This window comes from Antrostomus carolinensis, unplaced genomic scaffold (assembly GCF_000700745.2).
Source record: "Antrostomus carolinensis isolate BGI_N321 unplaced genomic scaffold, ASM70074v2 scaffold1009, whole genome shotgun sequence".
NCBI classification, from domain to species: domain Eukaryota; kingdom Metazoa; phylum Chordata; class Aves; order Caprimulgiformes; family Caprimulgidae; genus Antrostomus; species Antrostomus carolinensis.
In genome coordinates this window covers 47761-71435 of record NW_010339002.1, presented here as the reverse complement: position 1 = coordinate 71435, position 23675 = coordinate 47761, and the positions used below count along the sequence as shown (strand labels likewise).

Below are 23675 nucleotides of genomic sequence, written 5' to 3'. Positions count from 1 at the left end.
ATGTTTTCAGAACTCCACCGTTTTCACCTTTCCTATCTTGAACCACTGTTTGCTTGTTATGGAAGTGTTGTGATACACTTATAAGCATGGAGGAAGAGTAATTTGCCTGTTCTGTTGCTTTATTGGAATTGTTGACATCTATTTGATCTCTGCAAATACCTCTGTACTTCTGTTTATAGCATTCTACATGGGTAGGATATGTGTTTCAAACTTCACTGATATGCTGTTAAGTAGCTAAAGCTTTACTTAATTCCTGTTTCTTTTTTCTCTTTTAGGCATATGCATCAGGATGTGATATTGTCGTATTGGGCACTGACTTTGAAAGATTACAGATAATCCCTGGAGCAAAACATGGAAACATTCAAGTAGGATGTGTGGACTGTTCAATGCAACAGGGGAGGGTACGTAAAGCAGTGTTTCTAATGGTGTTCTAGCAATATCATGTTAAGTACCTTCTCAAGAGTGTGCTTACTTGCATGTTAAGGCAAATACACAAGAGTTAACAGTAAAATGGCTGCTTGCTTCATGTATTTATTTGTGGTAGGCAGCACAGTGAATGTGAAATAGTAACCATAGATTTGAGATTGTAGAAGGTGTGTAGGGCTGCACAGGAAGGTACAGATACACACAGGGCTGCGTAGAGGAAATAACAAGAATCTGAGTAAAAGATGAGTAAAGTGGAAGCAAAGGTAATTTATTCAGTATGGCTTCACACAATGGGGCATGTAATCAGCATGCTTTGACATGTTAGTGGCTGGTAGCAGATGAGTGCTTACACAAAAACCACTGTCAGATCATCCTGAAAAATGACATCCCTTTCAAGCAATTAATGAAGGCTTAAAATTGCTCTCAGACAGGGTTTTGCTTTCTTTAATTCTGAGCTTCTCTTTTTCTTATGAAGGTAAACTGGATCAGACACTTCTAGATTTCAAGTCCTTTTTACAGAGATCTTTCTTAGTTGTTCTGTCACAGTAAAAAGGAACGACCAGGTGACTCTATCCATTGGGATGTCAATGTAATTAAACTATTCACCAGTTCAGTAGGAACTGTGTCTGAGTACATATTGGCCCATATAGGAAGGGGTTTTTTTTTACTTTGTTGCTTTCTTTAAGCCTGTCCTAGTGAGGTGATAACATGAGTCTTCTGCTTATCACTATAGACTTTGAGTTGATGAGACCTTTGGCTAGATTCTGATGGCTATCTTGAGACAAGACCTCTGCTTCAAAACTAGTTCATGTTTACATGTGAAGTCTATGATGATGATGATCCCTAGTCACTCTCTGTTCTTGCTTTTTAATGTTTGGGTGTATGAACTCTTGCAATGTTAGTGATGAAAATGAGGAATTGTTCTCCTCTGTGTCTCTCTGGTACCTTGTAGCCATAAGGACTGCATGTGTTTCTCCACTGGCTGCTGCTAACTAGAAAGTTTTTTTTACTTCACTGGCTGTATATTAACAGACAGTGAAATACACATGCAGATCACATACCACAGTTAATCTTACAAAGTTTTCCTGCAAATTTGCAAGGTCATCTGCACAATAGCAGTTCTTTATGCATTTAAATGACAAACTGTCCTTGAATCGTAAATGAACACATATGAATATATCAAACTATCAAGCTTTTTAAGATTTAGGATTTTTTTGCTTCTTAAGTAGACCTATGTGGTCATTTTGATTCTGCAAGTTGATATTTGCTATTAGCAATTAGACTAGATGTATTTGCAGCTTGCTGAAACACTAAGCAGTGACTGGCTAGGAATATACTTATTGACCAGACCGATCAATACATTTCCAGTTCACTGTTCCAAGGTTGGAATTTCTTCTTGGAGCTTCTTCATCAGTATTGACACACAGATTTCTCTTCAGTTTACCTCCAGAGTATTGTTTGTTGTTTAAAATCTGTAGGAAAAAGCAGAATGCAACTAATGCAGCTTATTTAGGTTGAAATTTCGAACCTTTCTAGAAAGCATCCAGTTATAATTTGTAGTTTATGAACTATGTACCTTTTTGATTTTTTATTTTTTTTTTACTTTATGGAGAGCTGCTGTCAAATACTTTCTCCATAAGAGCTGACCTTTACTCTCTTTGAAGGATTGCCATCATTCTCACTTTGGATGACAGAATCGGTTTGTAAAAGAGTTATTTTCTAGTTATGAAAGTAATGAGTTGAGATTTTTTCCCATTCTTGCCCTCTAAATCTAATTTTAGTTTGAGAAGCTAGTGCCTTGTGAAGCTATTTGAAGTAGCAACAGTGTAGAAGTTCATGTATGACCCACCTCTCCCTTGACTTTGAAGGGTGGGGGGAATATGACACCATCGTTTCTCTTCCTAGTCTAGTTTTGGAGATAAACTTAATTCTCTGTCTCCAAGAATGAGATGAGAGAAAAAAATGGATGGGAGTTTTTAATCCTCCCAAGAAGCATGTGTGTATATGTTTATATTTACGTGTGTTTGTATGTGTATGATATGTCTGTATATAAACTTTTTTTAAAAAGTCTCCCATGGAATTGCAACGACTGGTTTCACAAACAGGACAACTTAATCTTAGGCCACTGAATCTAGTCTCTTGTCTCTGGTTGTAGACAACTTGGTAATTAACAGTTTATTTGTAAATGGGTACAGTACTTGATCTTTTCCCACACAATGCAAGCTACGAGCCTCTTTCCACTTCCTTTTGTGAACATAGGAATTAAGGCCAAAATTTTTATTAATGACCTGACAAAACTTTACTTGTTTTCATGGTTTGGCTTGTGCAAATATCTAACAAGGTACAAGAAGTACCCTGGTCCCAGCTTTAGATCCTTAATCAAAGTTGTTTGTGTCATGGTTGGTGACTGCAATGTTACAATATATATGAAGCATTTTCTTTATGGAACACACTATTTTGCTTATGTCAAAGAAAAATGTAGGTGGTAATTAAAAATTTCATTTAGTTCACATGCTAATAAGTTATCTGTAGAAAATTGGTAAGTAAAACCAGTAAGTTGGTTAAATAAGATATTTTAAAATCAGACCTTTATCATAAGTAGAACTATTCATTATTTCGACTATGAAAGGTTAGTTTTGAATCCAGGGCTTATAATTTCATGAACTATACTAGGGTGGGGGTTTTGTTTGTTTTTTAGTAGTCAGTCTGTGGGTTCTTTTCAAAGGAACTGTGGTTGTTTTATTTCCTGCTGTTTGGTAGTGAGTAATAATATAACTTAGTACAAGTTACAGATCTTTTGATGAATGAGAAAAATGTTGAGGGATTCTATGCAGTAAAGAGTCCTAGTGGAGAAGAACATATGGGTATCAAGAAACTTCTTAGATTATATTAAAACTTTATGAGAACCTGATGCTGCCAGTTATATTCCTATTTTGGACAAAGTTGTGAGGGTGGACAAAGTTGTTGCTCCAAGGACTGATACTTTATTCTTATATGGCAGTGCAAGAATTATAGAACCATAGAATGGTTTGGGTTGGAAGGAACCTTTAAAGATGATCCAACCCAACCCCCGTGTCGTGGGCAGGAACATCTGTCACTAGATTGTGTTGCTCAAAGCCCCATCCAACCCAAACTTGAATGTTTGCAGGGATGGGACATCTACAACCACTCTGGGCAACCTGTTCCAGTGTCCTGCCATCCTCATCGTAAAAAATGTCTTCTTTCTTATATCTAATCTAAATGTACTCTCTTTTAGTTTAAAGTTGTTACCCCTTGTCCTATTGCTGTACAACCTGGTAAAAAGTCTTTCTCCATCTTTATTGTAAGTCCCCTTTAAGTACTCAAAGGCTCCTATAAGGTCTGACCAGAGCCTTCTCCAGGCTGAACAGCCCTGACTCTCTCAGCCTTTCTTCACAGGAGGAGTGTTCCATCTCTCTGACCGTTTTTGTGGACCTCCTCTGGACCTACTCTAACAGGTCCATGTCTTCTTGGTGCTGGGGTCACCAGAGCTGGATATAATACTTCATGTGGGGTCTCACTAGAGGAGGAGAATCACCTCCCTCGACCTGCTGGCCACCCTTCTTTTCGTGCAGTCCAGGATATGATTGGCTTTCTGGGCTGCAAACATGCATTGCCAGCTCACGTTTGATTTTTGTTGTCCAGCAGTACCCTCAAGTCCTTCTCTGCAGGGCTACTTTCAATATGTTTATTTCCCTAGTCTGTATTGATACTGGTGATTGCCCAGGGTGCAGGACCTTGCACCTGGCCTTGTTGAACTTAATGTAATTTCACATGGGCCCACTCCACGTGGGTCCCTCTGGGTGGCATCCCATCCCTCTAGTGAATCCGCTGTAGGACTGAGCTTTGTGTCATCTGCAAACTTGCCGAGGGTGTGCTCACTACCACTGTCCGTCATTAGAAATTACTAACCTCTACCTTACAACTCAGTAAGGCTTCTCTGCACGTCTTATTTCTAATAACAGGACTTGGGACTACAATAGGCATTTGGTTGACGTCTGGGTGGTTATTGTGGTAGTTTGGGAAATTCTTCAACACACAAATTTACATTATTCTTTTTGGTGGCATGCTGGTCTGTGAGGACTAGTCTGGGTGGCTGTGTCATTGCGGAAGCCTGTGGAAACTTTCAGGGGGTAGCAGTTCTGAACACTATTTAGTGTTTTGGCATGATCATATGAGTTTGTCTTGAAAACCTACTAACAGTAAAAAATGGAAGAACTGTCCACACTTGGAAAAGAGGAAAAAAATCTAATCAATATGAATTTATATAAACTTCTTGGGGTGTAGAATAGAATTATGAGAATAAAAGAGTGAGTGAGATAGTTAAAGAGAATTAGAGAGGGCAGATAGTAGTCCGAGACGTAAGAAAAAAATGTCTTCAGGCATTTTGCAACTATGACAAAATTATTCTTGGCATTTTTGGGTCAGACTGATGTTTAGGTTGTTAGTGTGGTAGAAATTTATTCAGCTGTGTGTTCTTTTTAATGCAGAGGGTTTCTTTTGAAGCTACAGACCTATGGATTTTAGCATTTGTACAGATGATTTACATCTGTAATTAACAGATCTGTAAATAGTAACAGTTTAAGTATGATAGTTCGGTGCTTTTTTTGTTCTTGTGGCAAATACTGAAATAAAAATGTATTTTGTAAAGTGACTATGACTTTCTTTAATGTTTTTAACGGAAAACAATACTTTCTGAGCCAGAATTTCACAGAAATAGGCAATTGACTCTTGCAGTGTATCAGAACTGTAGATGTGCTCCTTTTAACATAAAGCATCCCTTCAGAATGCAGGATGTCCATTATGCGTGACCTGTGCAAACTCCTTCATTTTTGTAAATCTGTATTTCAGAGTAGTTTTGGGCAACATTGCCTTACAACGTCTCTCTCAGGCTCTTTGCCTGAGGTCTTTAACATACATTTGCCTTTTTTTGGCTCAGCGAGTCTTTTAAGCTTGCTTTTGTATAGGTATCTTGAGATAGAATACCCTTAATTTTGTCTTAATGTAAGTTTGGTGTGGCTGCTACAACTGATGGAATAAGGTTTTGAAATACCAATTAAAGACCATACTGCAACTTTTTAAAAGTATTTTATGTTAGCATTTAGTAGTTCTTCTGTTTTGCGGTTCTCTGCATTGGGTGTTTAGCTTGCATAACTCAAAACTTTTGAATTAAGTAATGTAGCATGTTCTCATGCCAGAGAAGTCCACAAAAGTACACTGAAACAATGTTGGTTCCACTTCTGAGAATGTGAACTCAGCAGACTCCTTTGAGTGTTTACCTAATTTGAAGTGGGAAGAATATTGGTAATAGATCTGATTTAAAAAAAAAAAAAAAAAAATTGCTCATGTCCACTTGTACTCTCAGTACAATGTGTACATCAGGACTAATGTGTATATAAAGAATTGTATTCTTACTATTGGCAGCATTTACTTCATGATTTTTGCTAGATGTCGTTTTTCTGTTATTGAAAGGGAATATGGATTTGAACTTCAGATTTATCTACAAGCAGGGTTAAAAGTAGAATCAACAATTTGCATTTCATTTGTTTTTCTATAGCTTGTTTCTTCTATGTGTGTTTATGTACATATAAATATAAATTACTTTAGATTGCAGCTTCTTACGGAAATGTGATTTGTATCTTTGAGCCAGTTAGCCTCCTGAAGCAGAACACCAGTCATCATAATGTAAGTAATTAATCACGCTTTAATTAATTTACTCAGTTATAATGCCTGTCTAATTTTTCGGGTTTGCTTTAAAGTTGAAGATATCTTTGATGTCTTCTTTTAATGCTAGAATAAAACTGAAAGAAGAGGTGGTCCTTGGGAAGTCAAAATGGTAGGAGGAGGACAGAAACATGTTATTTAATAGTTTTAAAACAGGTTTTACTATAATGTTTCCTATTACTGATTTATCTAATGGTACAGTTCGTAACTGAAATATTCCAAAACCCAAAAAGACATGCATGTCCCTGTTCTCCTAAGAGTGTGGCCATTACAATAGGCATTACAAATTCCTTTTTGAACCATCTTGTGTAGCCTTTGTGACCTGGAGTGTTTTACAATTCTTACTTTAACTTTGGTTTGTGAAACTGCATGCTCATGGTCAAATCTGTAATAGTTTCAAAAAGTGTATGGCTTTTTTAGGATATCTGACTGAATGCTTATACTTCAGTGTTATAATAATGTAAGAACAATATTTATTCTCTTGATAGCATTGTTTAGTATTTACGACAATGGTTTAGTGAAATAGCAGCCAGAATCTTAATTTCTGGCTAATAATATGACTTAGGGCACATTATTTAACTGTGCTTCTTACATTGAGAAGATTACTCTTATCACTAGAAGCATTAGAGTCTAATTAAAGTCACTTTGACAATATGAAGGCTTTGACAGCAATTGTTCAAGGAGCTTCTGTCTCCCTTTTCAGGGAATTGTTCTCTTCATTTGTATTATAAATGGTTTAAACAGCTGTATAGTGGATTCCCTTCTTTATAGTAACCAGATCAGTCATATGGTTCCTGGTGTGCCTGTAAACCAGTGATATTTTATTTATTAATTAAATAGCTGCTATTGAATATATATATATATATATATAATGTTGTATACCACTGGAAACCAGTGGAAAAAAATGATGGTAAAATGTGACTTCCTATGCTCATACAAACTTTTTAAAAACACTGCTCTTTTTTTTTTTTTTTTTTTGTTTTATCATTGGAGCTGTTTAATCCATCCTGAATGTTTTTCTATACTGGTAAACACTACATTTACCTTGAAACTTCAAAGTTAGTGTAGGAACCGTAAGCAACAGAGGAAGCACTCTCCACCCATTATTTGCTTTCAAATATTTATAATTGAAGAAATACTCTGTTACTTAATTCTTGCATTTAGCTGCTATGCAATAATTTCCAGCATATTTAGGTTGTTGTGAGATTGTGTCTGTCTTCCATTTACTAGAATGATCAGAGTCAAAAAAGGAAACAAACAAAACCCCCAGCTTCATAAATATTTCATTTAGATCCTTATCTGCAGGTACTTCCTACTGTTTTCTCCCAAGCTTCTGAAAGATTTAGTTTTTATATTTTAGCTTTCACATCTGTTGGTTTGATAGTTTTGGAGTGGGGGATGATTACTTTGAAAATATCTGCCTTGTAAATTAAAGAAAAAACCTGTTGGCTCTTAGTATTCTTTCCAGTAGTAAGTTCAGTTTCTTTTATAATTCAAAGCATCAAAGCTTTGCAATGTATTATGAAAACAAACAAGGTAAATATTTTGTGAATTTAATCCTCAGCCTATTCCAGTGAATGAAGTAATGATGCAAAATCTGAAGATAGTTGACTGTTCTGTTGCATATTAAAAAAGAAAGGGAGGAAGTATTATAGAAGTTATCTTGACCTTATTGAAATAATTTAATTCAACAGTACTACTGCTGCCAAACACCAGGTGCATTTAGTGTATTTCATTTTTGAAATTAAAAAAAAAAAATATTCAGGCTTCCCTTTAAAAAAATCTAATTCTGATGATTTTATGTACTGATTTTTTTTAAGCCATGTTTTAAAAATAAGAAGTTAGAAACTTCTATTTGTGTGGTCAGATTAATGGAAAACTATTTTATTTAAAAATCAAAATTATTCCCTTTTTATTAGATAAGCAGTAATGTATTTTTAAACATATCCTTCATAAAAGTTGGAGGGTGCAGTGAAGATATACTACTTCTATTACAAAAGAGAAAGGGAGGGGAAGGAAGCGTTTTAATGCTAATGTTTGTGAATACTTCAAATTTTAGACGTTACATTATCAATGGCAGAAGAACGCTCAAATCTTACTGGAAGCCATAGCGCACAATCTAACGTGGGATCCCACAGGTAAGAACAGAATAAAAGAAACACCTAAGTATTTGATACTACAACTAATTTTAATTTAAATTTCACTGTTCTTTAGGGACAAGGAAAAGCTTTTTGATTTGTCCTACCATGATAGAGAACACCAAAGTGCAGTGAAATCTACCTTTTGTAACTTGTTATAGGAGAGCCAAAATATTAGGTGCATCCGTAGAATCTTATTTGATTATCCTAATCTCAGCAGTATCTGATATTTAAAAACATGGCTTAGATGGCAAGTATTTTTTGTAAGAGAGGGACATCCACAGTAGCTCAGGGTGTTTCTTCTAGAGAATAACTACTTTGAAAATTTGATTGATTTTTCACTATTTGAACTGTAGATACTCAAATCAAAATGTCTTATAATACTTGAGAGTACCTTCTTGCAGGATTGACCCAATCTGTATTCATGTAGGGGAATGCGTAAAAGGCACCCTTTTATTATAGTAACTTTGCTGTAGAAAAGGTGTTAAGATAATATCTGGCATATTTTGTTATGCAGTTTCAGCTTTGCAAAAGTGATTTGTTTCTCTCTTTTTATTTGAGTCTATATTTTGCTACTTGTTTTATAGTTCTGTTGTTATAAATATTTGTTTTAGGCACTCGCCTTTTGACTGGTTCCAGTTGTCTTCAGCTTTGGTCCAGTGTTCCTTTGGAAAACTCTTCTGACAATGACAATACTGAAAGAACAGATGTTGGACTTGGAGAATGGAGGTGTATCTGGCAATGCAAGTAAGAAATTCATTTAAAGACAAGTAATTCCCTTTTCCTTGCTGATTCATAACTTCCAGATAAAATACTTAGTGTAGTTCAGTGAAATCTTATTCTGTACTGTTACTTGATAAATATTCTTGATACGTGATAAATTTGAATCATATTTCCCTTGAATTTGTTATATTTCTTTCTTCCTGCAAGATCAGTTGTAATTTTTTTGAGTAGTAGTTAATGTTCTTAGGCAGTTCTTCAATTATATTGAACACTAGTAAAATATTGAGGGAAGACTGCTATCGAAACTAGCCAGTAGACTTTATTCCACGTACAAGTAAGGTGAAAGCTGCATATTTGAAAATTATTGTTCTTGCAGGACTGATTAAAATAAACTTCATTCTATGCCCAGTGTACTGCACCTTGCTTTCCTTCTTGCACATCTCCCCCATTTCACACACTTTACTTCTTCTGTGTTTATTCTGGTTGTTTAAAACAGTCCTGCAAAGATGGATTCATTCTGTCTTTCTGCATCTCTGAATCCTCCTCTTGTATTCATTTTGATTCAGAAGAGTTTTAGTTTATTACTTCAGTTTGTAAGACAATTTAAATCATGGTCCTTCCTGCCATAAGCAAACTTTTCTAATACATCAGGTGCAATGATCACTTGGGTCCAGTGTACCATATGGCAGTTTCCTTAAAGTCTACTGAAGTGGCAGGCTGAAATTAATCTTTATGAAGCCCTTGGCATTAGTTGGGTAGTTCTCTGGATGTACCTGAAAAAATGCTTTTTTGATCCTTTAGCTGTTCCTTTTTCTGTGTACTCTCTCTCTTTTATCAAGGATGTGTTTGAAATCCCAAGATCATCCAAATGACAACTGAAAAATTTTTCTTTGAATATGATGGACTTTCTAAACAAAAAAAGTTGAAGACTTACTCAATTTATTGAGACACCTTTGGACCCTCCTCTCAGCCTAATAAGAGGAGGAGTCAGCCTGTAGATAGAATAACATGGATATGGTTTTAGAATCAGGGGTTGTAGTAACAGTAGTCAAGATCATACAGATACTGCTTTTCCTCTGTCCCTTTAATAATGTTTTGCTTCTGTATTATAAACCATACAGAAGTCTTCATAGTTCTCTACCTGTTTCCATCTTTTAAACGCTTTTGTGGAGGACAGAGCTGAGTGTTGTGTACTTTGAACTAGCAGGTCCTGGAAGGGGTCAACAGAACTTGCTTTGTCAGTTCATCTCTTATGCCTGTGTCTCTTCTGACATTTGTATGTCAGTTAGATTTAGAATAGGTTTTTCTTAAGGACCAGTTTGCAAGATAGTGATTTTTGCAGTACTACCCTTTGCTAGAATAATTTGTAATGTCTGAAGGAGGCATTTCCAAATGTCTTCATATTGGCTCTACTAGGAGAATGTTGCTTAAACCTAGGTGGAAATTGACTTTCTTTGATGCACAGCTTTTGTAATTGAATTGCTGTTGTTACTGCAAAATGCATCATGCTTTTGTTGACCTGACGACTAACTTAATCCTTTGTGAAAGTTAGGCCTTACAACTTGTTATATGAGTGTAATAAGTTCAAGATGAAAATGTAGTCTGTACAATTGTGCTGCTCAATTAAATTCTTGTCTGTGCTTGTTGCCATCAATAAGCCTGTCACTTAGGCAATAGCTCAGTGCTTCAAAGCCTGTAAAAGAAGCTCATTTATTAGTGTTTCAAATGAAAGTAAAACACAGCAAATATGAACCACGTACTTAGGTTTACGTTATTTTGCTGTGACACCTATTACCAGTGTGACCATTAATATAAAAACTACTTTCACATAATTCTTAACTACATTATTCTTTTTACACCTTTTTGTTTTCTTGAGTTACAACTGTAGGAAGTATGAGAAATGGAGGTGTCTTTCAGGTAAGCTGGAAAATAGTATGGGACAGCAGAAATAAATTTGAAATCTAGATGATTGAAGAGAAAGTAGAGCATATTTGCATAGAGTTTAATCTGTGAGCAGCTGTTTTTCTCTTACGATATTCTGGAGTATTGAATATTGTAACACCTTTCTGTTTTTCCTGTGTGACCACAACCATGTGTTGCACACAAGTTTGCCTCCTAGTTCTTCTGGACAAAAAGTTCTTAAAACTTGTATTTTTAATTGTCTTTATGTCATAGAACTGCTTCTCAAGTTTGTTTAATGAAATTCTCACCAGATGGGGAGTTCTTTGCTACTGCTGGAAAGGTGAGCATTTTTTTTCTAGTTTGTTTTGTACTAATTCAGATAAGCTATTAAAGAAAAGAAACAGAAAAATCCAGACATTAAAACAAAACAAAACAAACCAGCCAAAACTTTTAAATGAAAAATTTATTTTAGGTTTTTCTGCGTAGTATTTCCAGTAGTCCCGTTATGCATATTTACATTTTGGTAAATAAGAATTGGGGGAAAGGTTTGAGGAGGCAGGGAGAGAACCCAAAAATATTCACTGCTTACTATTTTAAAATACCCATTTTAATCAGTACCAAACTATAAGACATCAGAAAGATAAGATTTTCAGGAGATCTGTGGTCAAGCTCACTACTAGGTATCCTTCTAGTGAGGAAATAGATTCAGTATTTCACTATTACCATGACACCATTAATCAAAAATAGCTCTTTAATATCTTTTTGTGTAAATGTGTTTGTATACCTGCTTGTGTACTTAGAAGAGAATTTACATTCCCCACAAGTATATTCACACATAGTTAATGTCAGTGTTTGTGGCCAGTCTTACAGATTAGTTCTGTGTGCTCAGCATTGAGTGGTTTATCAGCAAAAGCAATAAAACCCTGTGGCAAAATAAGTAAAAAAGTTAAAGCGAAATGTCACTGTCGTATCTTTTCACTTCTTGAAACACTAAGTAATATTTTATTTGTATTATGAAACTTGTTCAAGTTTTGTAAGCGAATAATATCCTAAGAAGTCAAAGCAGGAGAAAATCAAGATAACATAGAGGATGTATTGAGACAAATCCATACAGGGATTTATATAACTTGTTAAGGGATGTGAAATAAGTAGTTGCTTTCTGCAAATAATACTGGTGTCTTTATTTGATGGGAGAATCACATTGACATTGGTGAAAAGGTTCCAGTAACAATGTCTTTAGCCATTGACTGGTTTAAAGGAGTCATGTTTAAAATAATCAGAGTACAGGTTTTATTTTAAAAAGTGTTTTGTCACTATTGGCAGTATATATTGTATGTATTTCACCTTTTTTAATAGGTAGCAGTTAATATTTGTTTTAAAATCAAGATTTAATGATTATAATGTTATAATATGATTGAATTAGGGAAAAATAAATTAATCTGTAAATAATTTTTATAGGGGTAATACCCTTGCAGAGTTTTTAACTGGAATGTCTTGTATCCTGTTGTGGTTTTTTACATTATAAACTCATGCAAAGCATAATTATTCAATAAGTAGGAATAAGTAGGAAAAATTACTGACTAAGTAGGAAAATTAATAGTGGGGTTTTTTTTGCCATAAATGACTAAGTTAATTCCCTGCCTGTAGAATCTTTAAAATGCATCTTTGTTTCTGTGTTTTCTTTCTTTGTTTACTTTTTTATGAGAGAAGATGCTGGTCAGCAAAACAACGTCCCCCTTCTCTCAATAGGGTCATGTTAAGCATACCCAGGTTAAGAAAATATTTCAGTACCATTCATATTTGACAGATAAGCAAGAACTTGCAAATCTAGGTCCAGATTAATTTATCTGGTCCTTAAAGGCATAACATCAAGGACATGGAGAACATGAATTTTTTCCATATGTGCATATCTAAGAAAAGCAGGCTGAGCAGTACTGATTTTTGAGATGTCATCTTTGACCTTTGTTTGTATTCCTGGCATTTACATTTTTGTGTGTAGGTTTTGGGGGTTTTCTGTCAAAGTACAGTAAGTTGCGTTAACACTTGAATACCAGCTCAAGCCAGTGCAGTTTGCATTTTTGTGGTTAAAAACTGGCAGCTAATCAGGAGGAGCAAAATTAAATCCAAATTAGTAATCGCAAGAGGGATTAAAAGGAAACTCTGTTGCCATGTTTTCTTTATGATCAAGTTTTGAAATTCTTTTTTTTATGAACTGACTTTTTGGCATCAGAAAAGTTTTTTTACTTAAAAGAGAAACAAAAACTTAGGAGGCATACCCAGAAGTACTTGAAGTGCATCATATTCTTATGCAAGATAGTCTTATTTACTGTCTTTTTTCTTTTCAGGACGATTGTCTTGTGAAAGTGTGGTACAATACAGACAGTTGGCGATCAACCATAACACCACCTGGCGCAAGTCCAGAAAAACAACCAAAAGAAGTTGATTTTTCATTTGTTTATTTGGCTCATCCTCGATCAGTAAATGCATTTTCATGGAGGAAGACCAGTAAATTCATGCCACGGTCAGTAGCTGTAATAACCTGAGGTTTGTAAATTGCCCAAAAAACCCCAAGCTGTACAGTCTTCAGAGCTGTACAGTCAACAGTCACACAAGTTGTACAGTTTACTTCAGTTAATAACTGAGTTTGCACACCTTGCATATTGTTCCTGTGTGTTCGTATAATTCCTTCACACTGAAGCATGTGAATTTCTTAGAGGATGGTAAGCATCCTCTTACTTGAGAAGGAACTGGAAGGATAGAAAGGGAGTCCTAAAGACTGGCTTAGTGATGGGGTTAAATGCAAGATCAGCTCTTGCAAAATTATTTCTCTGCACCTTTTTGATTGCACTGTCTTAAATGACCATTCATGCATTTAATCCTAGCTTGTTCCTCTCTTTCTGTCCTAATGGCATCAGAACAATGCAAAAATCCTGTCACTTTGTCATCTTTCTCAAACATTCAAATATTTCAGTGTCTTTTGATTTATTTCTCTACCTAGTGAAAAACTAGACTTCTCTCAGAAACAGTATGTGAAAATTTAATTAAAAGGATCATTTGTAATTGATATTTTGTGTGTGTGCATTCTGATGATTCCTAAATGACCTGTCCCTAGTTTTCACCAGTAATTGCAGTCTCAGACTGAAGCAGTTAGCAATTTTGTGCCCTGCAACCATCTTTTTGCCATATTATTCCAAATAGTAGCTGTTAGAATTCTACATACTTCTGTGTTTTGGAGCAAGTTTATTCTGTCTTTTATACCAACCTTTAAGTGGAAGACTCTTTGTAAAGCCACTACTGTAGTCCTTGCATCAGCTTTGAAAATCCAATTACTCCATAATGCCTAAGGGAGTTTACTGCTGGGCAGTCCAGTCACGATCCATATAGTTTTCAAGTCTTTGCTAAAACAAAGTTGGAAACTTACATAAACTGGAAACCTGATGATCTACATAGGTTTTTTCAGTGCCTAGTTTAGGCTAATTAGATTTTTTAAATGTATATATGTAACACAAATTGCATTTGGAAAAACAGTAATTATTAAAAGTTTGTAATTTTGAGTTGGCTGTTCTATTCCTGGTATTGTCTTGGTTTCTCTGTTTTGCATATATAATTTTGTAAGTGCTATATAGCAATAAGATCTGGGGAATTGAGAACAGGTGTCCAGAAAATGATTATCTTTCTATGCGAAGGACTTCAAAAAGAAAAACATAACTTGTGCTATTCTAACTATGACTAATTCTGCAAATTGAAATCCATGGTTTGGTGTTACACTGTTGTGTAATGAAGTTTGAGGTAATTTATGTTCAGATACTTGAATAGATATGAAAGCCTTTGACACCTCATTTATTTTCCTATAAATATATCGTTGAATTTTTATTTCCCCAATATTTTTAAGTTACTTGGTGCAATTCTGAAAACTGATAATGGAAAACTGGTACTTTTGCCTTATTTTGATGCTAAGTGATAGCAAGCAGTTTCTTCACGCCTTAAATTTTTTTTCATTAGTGGTGCTGTCTGCAATGTACTCCTGACTTGCTGTAAGGATAATGTTTGTCGGCTCTGGGCAGAGACTTTGTTACCCAATGACAGTCTGTTGTATGGTGGAGGATACAACAATTGGAGTGAAGCAGTGAACTCCACAAATAACTTCAAGAGAGATACTTCAAGTAAGGAAAAAGTGCAAAATGCTTTAGAGGTAAGAAGTGAAATTAAACATTGAGGATAAACACAGGTACACAGCTATAATTTTAGACAGGGTTGTAATTAGTAGCTCAAACATATCATAAGCTGAACCATATACCATAGGTGTGCATACAGTGTAATAAAAGAGTGAATTTACTTTCATTGTTCCTTAGGAAGGCTAAGCTGACAGCTGTCCTACTGAGCTTTCACATTGGAAGACACACTGTCGTTACGTCACTGCTGCCTATTTTGCTCTGGTGACAAAAGCAAAGTGCTTTGTGGTGTCTAGTTCAAAGGGCTAGGGATGATATGGAGCACATACTGTATATAGGTTGTGTGAAACCTACTGATGATGCTACCTTAAAATGCATGATGGGGGCACACTTGTTACCTCTGAAGATGTGGGGTATTTCCTGGCTTCTGCAACTGGAAAAACAGTGATAATACAGAGGGAAGAAAGATAGCCTTTGCTGCCTTTCTGCTATAGTCCTCAAGTAGAGGAGACTGCTCATAAGGTGTATCTCTAAGGCCAATGATCCCTACCTGCTAGTGTTTTCTAAACAGTAGGAAGCAGAAGGAAAGTGAAGCATTAGTCATCTCCTACAAAGCTGTGTAGAGAGTATGTAGATATTGTGCTCTTATCTTAATGGAGTGATGTATTTAGCACTATTGGTGTTTTCTTAGCACATATGGCACAGATTAAAAATATGTCTGACTGAAAGGCACAATGCAGCCAAAAAAAGTATTCAAAGAGAGGAGAGGAGAGGAAGTTGGAGACAGTTCTGTATTCCTGTTGAAAATAAAAGACAACATTAGATATCAGAAATAACAATTACATAAAAACTTAGAGAAAACTGTTTTACATGAGCATGCTGTGTTAAGATGCAAAGGATAGCAAGTGAAAAGGAATGCCAAGAGTGTAATACCATCCTTTTACCAATTATGTACCTTCTTGTGCCTGCCTGTACAGATATCTACAGCACAATGGCCTTGAACTGTGCAGTATGTGGAGTGAAACTTAGTACTGGTATAATCAGTCTTAAAAATTGAATATTATTTTTCCCTTGGAAGCATCTGTTTGCATAAAGAGAAGACCTTAAAACTCATTGGGCCCTTGTGATGAGAGTGGAAGTTCTGATCCAAACAGATCCAAAGTACTGATATAGTTTTTCAGTCTCTGAAATTAGATTATTAAGATTTGCTTCTTTTTTTGTTTGGAATCTTGAATAAACATGGTATATGTTTATGAAACACAATAGTATTTTCTGTTTAATTATAAAAACTGTAGGAACATTGCACACTGAAATATGAAGCATTTACTATGTCAGGATCCTGTATGGGCCCTCATAAATTGATCTAAAGGCACTGGTGTCCCTACTGCAGACACAACCTGTATATTGTAATTTTTGTGAGAAACTCCACTGATGCTTTAAAGTAGCTTTTAAACTGAAAAAAAAATAATTCACTAGTATATTTTTTTGTTGAAAGGAATTAAAAATGATACCTTATTCTCCATGCAGTTAAACCTGAGGCACTTCCGACGAGGAAGGAGGAGGTCAGGTGCTGTTGTAGCACATACTGGATATGCTCCACATCAGCAAGATCCCCATGAAGTTCACAGGAACACTCCTCCTCATGCAAATGCACTTTGTCACTTCCATATTGCTGCCAGTATCAATCCAGCCACAGGTAAGAAGTGTGGTAAATCCTTGTTACAGGGTGAGCTGCAATTTGTTAGGTCTGTGTTAGCTGCATAAGCTTAACTGGCTGAGATGTATTTGTACAGTATTTATATGTTCATGCAAAATTACTAGCATGTTGATTTCATTTAATACACAGAACTTCTTTCTATAGTAATGAAATTATTTCAATATTTATTATTTCAGTAAATTTCGTCTACAATAACTGTATCTTTCATTTTGGTAATCTTTTAACTGAGATTCACAGTGGTTTGAGATGCAGAACGCTCAGCATTTCTAACTGGAGTTACCAATTTACTGGAAATTATGTATGATATTGGGAGCACACTGAGAAATCAAAAATTTCCAAGCTTCTTAAAATGACTACCTGATACTAAGTGTCTGAAGTAACCACACATCCCTGTAGTTCTGTTCTGTCTCTGAACCAAGCAAAGCTTGCCTTCATGTTGTGTTCCATAAACTTTAATATTCTCTGGCACGCAAGCAATATGTTGACAGACATTAAGGAAAAACCCGCTATAGTTGCTAATATTTCTGTCTTTGTAGTTGTTTGTGTATACTGAAAATTAAGTGTATGTCTGCTCATTGAAAAACTGAATAGAAATGTAATATTGAATGGCCTTTTATTAAGGGTTTAACGCTGTGATTTCCTGTGTCTAGACTTAATGAGCAAACATATTATATAATCCTTTTCTTAAACTGTTTAAGCTCTGTCTTATAAATAGTATTTTTAAATTGCTTTTTTGTTCCTACTGACCCTTGTTTGAAAAGCCAATTTTGACCTCAAGGCATTTATGCCTTTAGGTTCATATTTGTACCTGTACAGTCTTGGGTATGATTTTAAAGAACTATTGATTTCCATGACCATTACCGTTGCTGGGCTAAGCAAGCTTTAAATGCTTTTTTCTGTAAGATTGGAGTTAGTCTTCACCTTTTTCGGTATTGATGCCTGTTTCTTTTAACATATATGACTGGAATCCTATCCAGCCTACCAAAAGGGAACTTTTTGCAGTTTTGTGCTGTAGTATTAATACTGTCCTATTTTTACAGGAAATATGATCAGTCATTACATATGTTACTACCCAATTTCATAAAGGAAATTTTCTCCAAAGCTTCTTGGAGATTTGTAGCTCTGCTCTCTGCATTTCTGCATCTTCAAATTGCACAAGGAGCTAGCTAACCTTTTTATTTGGCTATCACATAATCTTTCACTATCTTTTTTTAATATCTATTCTTAATGCTCTACTTTCCATGTTTGTTTATACATATAACTAATTAGACTTTAATTCCACTTTTAATAGTCTTTGTAATATGAATGTGCACAACACTAAACTCACAGAATATGAATAAAAATAATTTTGGAAAAGGATGATAAAAGATTTTTGTACGTGTCTTTTTCTTTGGCCTTTTTAATCTTGTATTCCTTCTGTGTTATCTGTATTATTATCTATCTTGATACTATCTTTTGGATTACTTGGTCTTTAACTCAGTAGATTGGAGGATAACAGATTGTTCTTTAACAGAAGCTATTCAAAGTAACTTTCACATCTTAAATCTTAATTTGAAGAAATACCTGTTTTCCCTTTCAGTCAAGTCCTTAAGTACCTCAGTCTAACCAGATTCTCTAGGTAGTCCTTTTAGTTTGCCCTTTAGAAATTAAATGTTATCTGAAAACCTAATTGTATTTTCTTTCATTTAATTTAAACCAAATCAGTTTATGGTCTTTCACTTGAAATTTGTCCTTATTACAACATTCAGAGTACTTGATAAAAACTAAGGCCAAAGCAGATTTCTCTCATTCACTTCACTTTTTGAAGAAGAATAATGCTGTTATATAAAAGAAAAAAAAAAACCCTCTTTAGTTTTTATTATATTTGTGTTCTGTTGTTCATTTTGAAACTTACTTTTCTAACTTGTTTTCTTGCAGCAGCAAAATCCTTGAGACCTTGTTTTATACTAGAGTATTATTTAAACTGATACTCAGCCTGGGTGGATTTCAGTGAAAGAATAAGCAGTGGTTATTAGGATAAAATTATGTCTAGGCAAATCTAGAAAAAGTTTGAAGGTTAAGAAGCCTGGAAACTTTTGATTTATCAGTGTACTCCCAATATCATACACAATTTCCAGTAAATATGTAACTCCAGTTGCAAATATTGAGCCTTCTGCATTTCAGATCTTCTTTGCATTCAAAGACTTTAAAAGCTTTCTGAAAAGAGTGAATGTGATTTATGAAGCAAATAGAAATTCACTAAGGATTTTGTCCAGACCTGAGCATTGGTTAGAAGTTGGTAGTTTTGACATAGAAGAATGACAGGGGGTGGGGGGACTGGGGGAAGTTATTTCTTTAGTGATCTTTTGTTATATACTTAAAGTACGTAGATTTATAATCTAATCTGAAAAGTCATATTTCCAGTTCACCTTCTTATTCATGTTTACTATAGTTTTGTCTTCCAAAGAGAAATCAACAGAATTCTTCTCTCCAAGTTCTATTCCCACCTCTATACTCAAACGTATGACAGCATTTTTTGAGACTGGCCTTTTTAGGAAGACAGACTGTATTTCTTAAATACTCTGTGCTCCTCTTTTTCCCCTCCTCATAATGAAATTATTGATAGTCCTAGTGGTCCTTTCTTCTATTTGTGTGATAGAAGAGCCATCACTGGCTTTGAAAAAAAGCCAGAATTGCAATAAAAAGTATTTTGTCTGCCAGGGTATGGAATTTAAGTAATACTGCCTAAATAGGGAGTGGAAGGAGATAAGAACACATATGGAGACTTCTAGGTGTGAATTAAATGCGGGTTGAGCTTTTAGCATGTTGCTTTATGGCCCATATGAGGAGATAACAGTAAATGACCTAGCCTGCTTTTTAGCCACACTTAATTTAGATGTTGTTACTCTGAAGCAGTCTGATACTTTCTTCTATCGTTTGCTTTGTGATTGCTGCTTTATTTTTCACATCCATCTAGGACACCAAGTAGCATCATAGGGCAGTGTAAAATAATAATGGAGTCTATAGGAATCAGAAATCCTGGCTTTATGTGGTGGTGTTACAGAGTCACTGTACTAGTTTTTGCTTGTGCAAACCCTGTCATACATTGTCTGCATCATACGTTACTGTGGATACTTACTGCATCCTCCATTGTGGACTAAATGTTGGCAAATCATGCTTAAATTAGTTGGTTCATACTGAGCTATAGCAGCAAAAGACAAGGTAAGTTAACCTGGTTGGACAGTGTTACATCATGAAGGTGTAACAACGCAGGGCCATACTGTCATCCTACTATAAGCATAATAAGAGCCTCCCTGTGGAATGTCTTTTGTGGTAGCAGTCAAGTAATTTAATACTGAAGGTAGATGATGTTGATGAAATGAATGACAAGTGGCAATGCGCCTAGTGTATTTTTTTCATGGTAGGGTTCCTGCTCAAAAACAATACTCTGAAATAATTTTTTGACAAAACTACTTGGTTTTCAAAAATGGCAACATCTTTTTCTGGTAGATATTCCTCTACTCCCTTCTATCACATCACTGAGTCTTGGTGAAAATGAAGAAAAAAGTGGACCTTTTGTTGTACACTGGCTGAACAATAAAGAACTTCATTTTACCTTATCTATGGAGGTATTTTTGCAGCAACTTAAAAAGAATTTTGAACATCATTCTTCTGAGGCTAATGCTGAGGAATCTAATCAAACGGATGGCAGATCAGAAGAAGGTAAAAGTCTTATAATAGACAAATTACTTTAATTTTATAAAGTAATTTGTAATGTTCTTTCATGTGAAGTAAGAAGCAGAAAAATTAACAGGTAAGGATACAGACAGATTACAGTATTATTCTGTACATTCCCTTCCCTTATGACTATCTAAGTAGTCATTAGGGTACCTAAATGACTTCTAAAAATCTGTTTCTAGAAATTCCAAATTTTTTTATGGTTGTTCTAGAAATTGAGTTGTTTATACTGAACACTGTTACTTAGAATGACCTGGAGGCCTTTACATGAAAGTGTATTATTTTAACATGTTTAACGAAGCAAGTGCAACCTTAGAATTAACATTCCTTTTTTAAAAAGGAAAAAAATATTAATGTAAACCTAATTTAAATAGCTTTAATATATAACATAATATAGTAAATTAATTTAAATATATGGAATTTGGAGATGTCTGCTTTTATTTTGCCTATGCATGCAAAAATTTGTATAAAATGGGGGAAAATAAAATTATTTTAAATTAAGGTGCAGTGTAAACTATTTCAGTTTGTTAGTCATTGACTTAGGTCCACCAGAGAATTTCTGGTTAAAATTTTCATTATTTTAAATGTGTCCTTCCGAGTGCTTTATAAAAGGCCTGAAAAGTGCTCCGGTGCCTGAATAACACTGCTTGCTATACTTCTGCTTTTGAATATAATATACATATCTCTGTGTGTTGTAGAAGCTGATGAAAATGGAGATGAACAAAAAGGAAACCAAGAAAAGAAGGAACTGGGTGATGAGAAAACTACTCTAAATTCAAGCCTTCTTCCTTTATCTTCTGCTATTATTGATCATGAAATTGAAGCTCTACTTTCTGAATGGAGTAAAAATGCTGACATGCTATTCAGTATACATCCTATGGATGGTTCACTGCTGGTATGGCATGTAGACTGGATAGATGAATACCAGCCTGGCATGTTTCGCCAGGTGCAGGTACTTTATTGTTTCTGAATTATGCATTTTTTTTCAGTGAGAAGTATGATGAGAAAATAACTTGAATACTTACTCTTTCTCCCCTTCTTAAAATTCCAGGTGTCATTTGTCTCAAGAATTCCTGTTGCATTTCCAACGGGTGATGCAAACTCTCTTTGCAGAAGTATAGTGATGTATGCTTGTACCAAAAATGTTGACTTAGCTATTCAACAAGGCAAGCAAAAACCCCCTGGCCTTACACGATCTTCATCTATGCTTATCTCTTCTGGACAAAGTAAATCAACCAACAGTTTAAAACTAAGTATCTTCACACCCAATGTTATGATGATTTCCAAACATGCAGATGGGTCATTGAACCAGTGGCTAGTGAGTTTTGCTGAGGAATCTGCTTTTTCAACTGTACTCAGTATTTCACATAAATCCCGATATTGTGGTCACCGTTTTCATCTTAATGACTTGGCTTGCCACTCATTATTACCACTGCTGCTTACAACCTCACACCACAATGCTCTAATTTCACCAGATGTTGAGAATGCAAAACAGGCAAATGATTCTTTGAAGTCTCAGGAGTCACCAGTAAGACTTCAAAGTAGAGGCAATGCAGATGTAGCATCCCAGGATCCCAATGCTGTTTACAGTGAACTTATTCTCTGGAGAGTTGACCCTGTTGGGCCTCTGTCCTTTTCTGGTGGAGTTTCTGAACTTGCTCGGATCAATTCTCTCCATGTTTCAGCTTTTTCTAATGTTGCATGGCTACCCACACTTATACCCAGCTATTGCCTTGGTGAGTTCAGTTTCCTGATTTGTGAAGTGTTCTAGATTAAAAGTATTATAACCTAATAATGCTATTAAATAGATAATGTAGATATACTTTAATGCATTTGAAAAAAAATGAAGCATGGGTCCTTCATTATTACACAAAGCTGCTGTTATTTGGAAATTGTTTATTCCTATGTGAAGAATTGTTGTGTTCTTCTGCTTTCTTTTATGTACTTGATATTTTCAGAGCTAATGCAGTAAAGTTCTTAGATGCTAGTGCATACTTCAGGGTGTGTTGAACACTTAAAAACAGAGGTAGATTTTTCCTCTGGTTTGCAAATGAGATTCTAATTTCATTTCATATACTCTGATTTAGTTGCTGAGTTTAATGTTGCACTTGTAGTTCTTGCTTGTAAACAGAAATTAACAAGAGAGAATTTTTCTTATGCTACATTGGTTTCTTTCATAACTTCAAAATTGCTTCTTGCCACAAAAAGGAAGCAAGTTGATGTTTGAATATTTGAGCATTTTGTGCATTCTTATTTTTCAGGTGCATATTGTAATTCTCCAAGTGCTTGCTTTGTAGCTAGTGACGGACAGCATTTGAGATTATATCAAGCTGTAATAGATGCTAAGAAACTTTTGTGTGAGCTCTCCAATCCAGAAATTTCTGTAAGTGAAAAGCTGTCTCAAGTTTTTGGAGCTTGAAACTTAATTGAGTAGCACTAGTTTCAGACTTACTGATAATTGACTAAGCTGGTTGCTGAGGATTTCATATTGTAGTCATACATTCCATTTAATCTCAAAGTCTGCATATTGAGGCAAGTCATTGTTTGGTTGGGAAATACTTCTGAAACACTTGTACTACAAGGAGTAATAACAGAGTAACCAGCTGTGATGGGCATTGTCCGTCCTAATGAAAAGTTGACAGGACAGTGTAGCTTGGGGAAAGGACAATTAACTACTGAATGTGAGGGTCTCCAGATATTCCATTAACTTTTCAGCCATTGAAAACAATATGACTCTCGATAAGATTAGGAATGTTACCTGTATTCTTGCTGGATTGCAACCAGTGTATATTTAATGCTTTAGTTAACATTTGCTTAGTGATGTTGCACCTACCTACCAGGCTGTGCCACAGAAATGCACAAACCTGACTTTACAAGACCTCCCCCCTGATTCTTTTTAACAGAAATACGTTGGTGAGGTTTTTAACATCGTAAGTCAGCAATCTACGGCTCGCCCAGGATGTATCATTGAACTGGATGCTATCACAGAGCTTGTAAGATCTTTTTCTGTACTCATTTTATACCATAATTAGTTGGTTTAAAAAATGTTAATGATGAAGGCTATTCCTGTAGCTTTCCGTCTGGTAAAGATGAGGTATTTAAAGACTGATTCTGACATATACTTGCTTTGGTTTCATA

General features: G+C 35.2%; 1 protein-coding gene across 2 annotated transcripts in view; it reads left to right on the top strand.

Moving 5' to 3' along the window:
* The first annotated feature begins 281 nt into the window (after positions 1 to 281).
* DMXL1 (Dmx like 1) overlaps positions 282 to 23675 on the top strand; it is a 67030-nt gene continuing 43636 nt past the window's right edge. For both annotated transcript variants that reach the window (XM_010175674.2, XM_010175675.2), the window contains exons 1-14: positions 282 to 401; positions 6052 to 6118; positions 7509 to 7513; positions 8228 to 8306; positions 8921 to 9053; positions 11205 to 11271; positions 13277 to 13452; positions 14934 to 15123; positions 16631 to 16799; positions 20310 to 20522; positions 21236 to 21489; positions 21589 to 22273; positions 22799 to 22920; positions 23441 to 23530. In XM_010175674.2, coding sequence (XP_010173976.1) covers positions 387 to 401; positions 6052 to 6118; positions 7509 to 7513; positions 8228 to 8306; positions 8921 to 9053; positions 11205 to 11271; positions 13277 to 13452; positions 14934 to 15123; positions 16631 to 16799; positions 20310 to 20522; positions 21236 to 21489; positions 21589 to 22273; positions 22799 to 22920; positions 23441 to 23530 — 2265 coding nt within the window. In that variant the 5' untranslated portion in view covers positions 282 to 386. The remainder of the gene's footprint in view (positions 402 to 6051; positions 6119 to 7508; positions 7514 to 8227; positions 8307 to 8920; positions 9054 to 11204; positions 11272 to 13276; positions 13453 to 14933; positions 15124 to 16630; positions 16800 to 20309; positions 20523 to 21235; positions 21490 to 21588; positions 22274 to 22798; positions 22921 to 23440; positions 23531 to 23675) is intronic.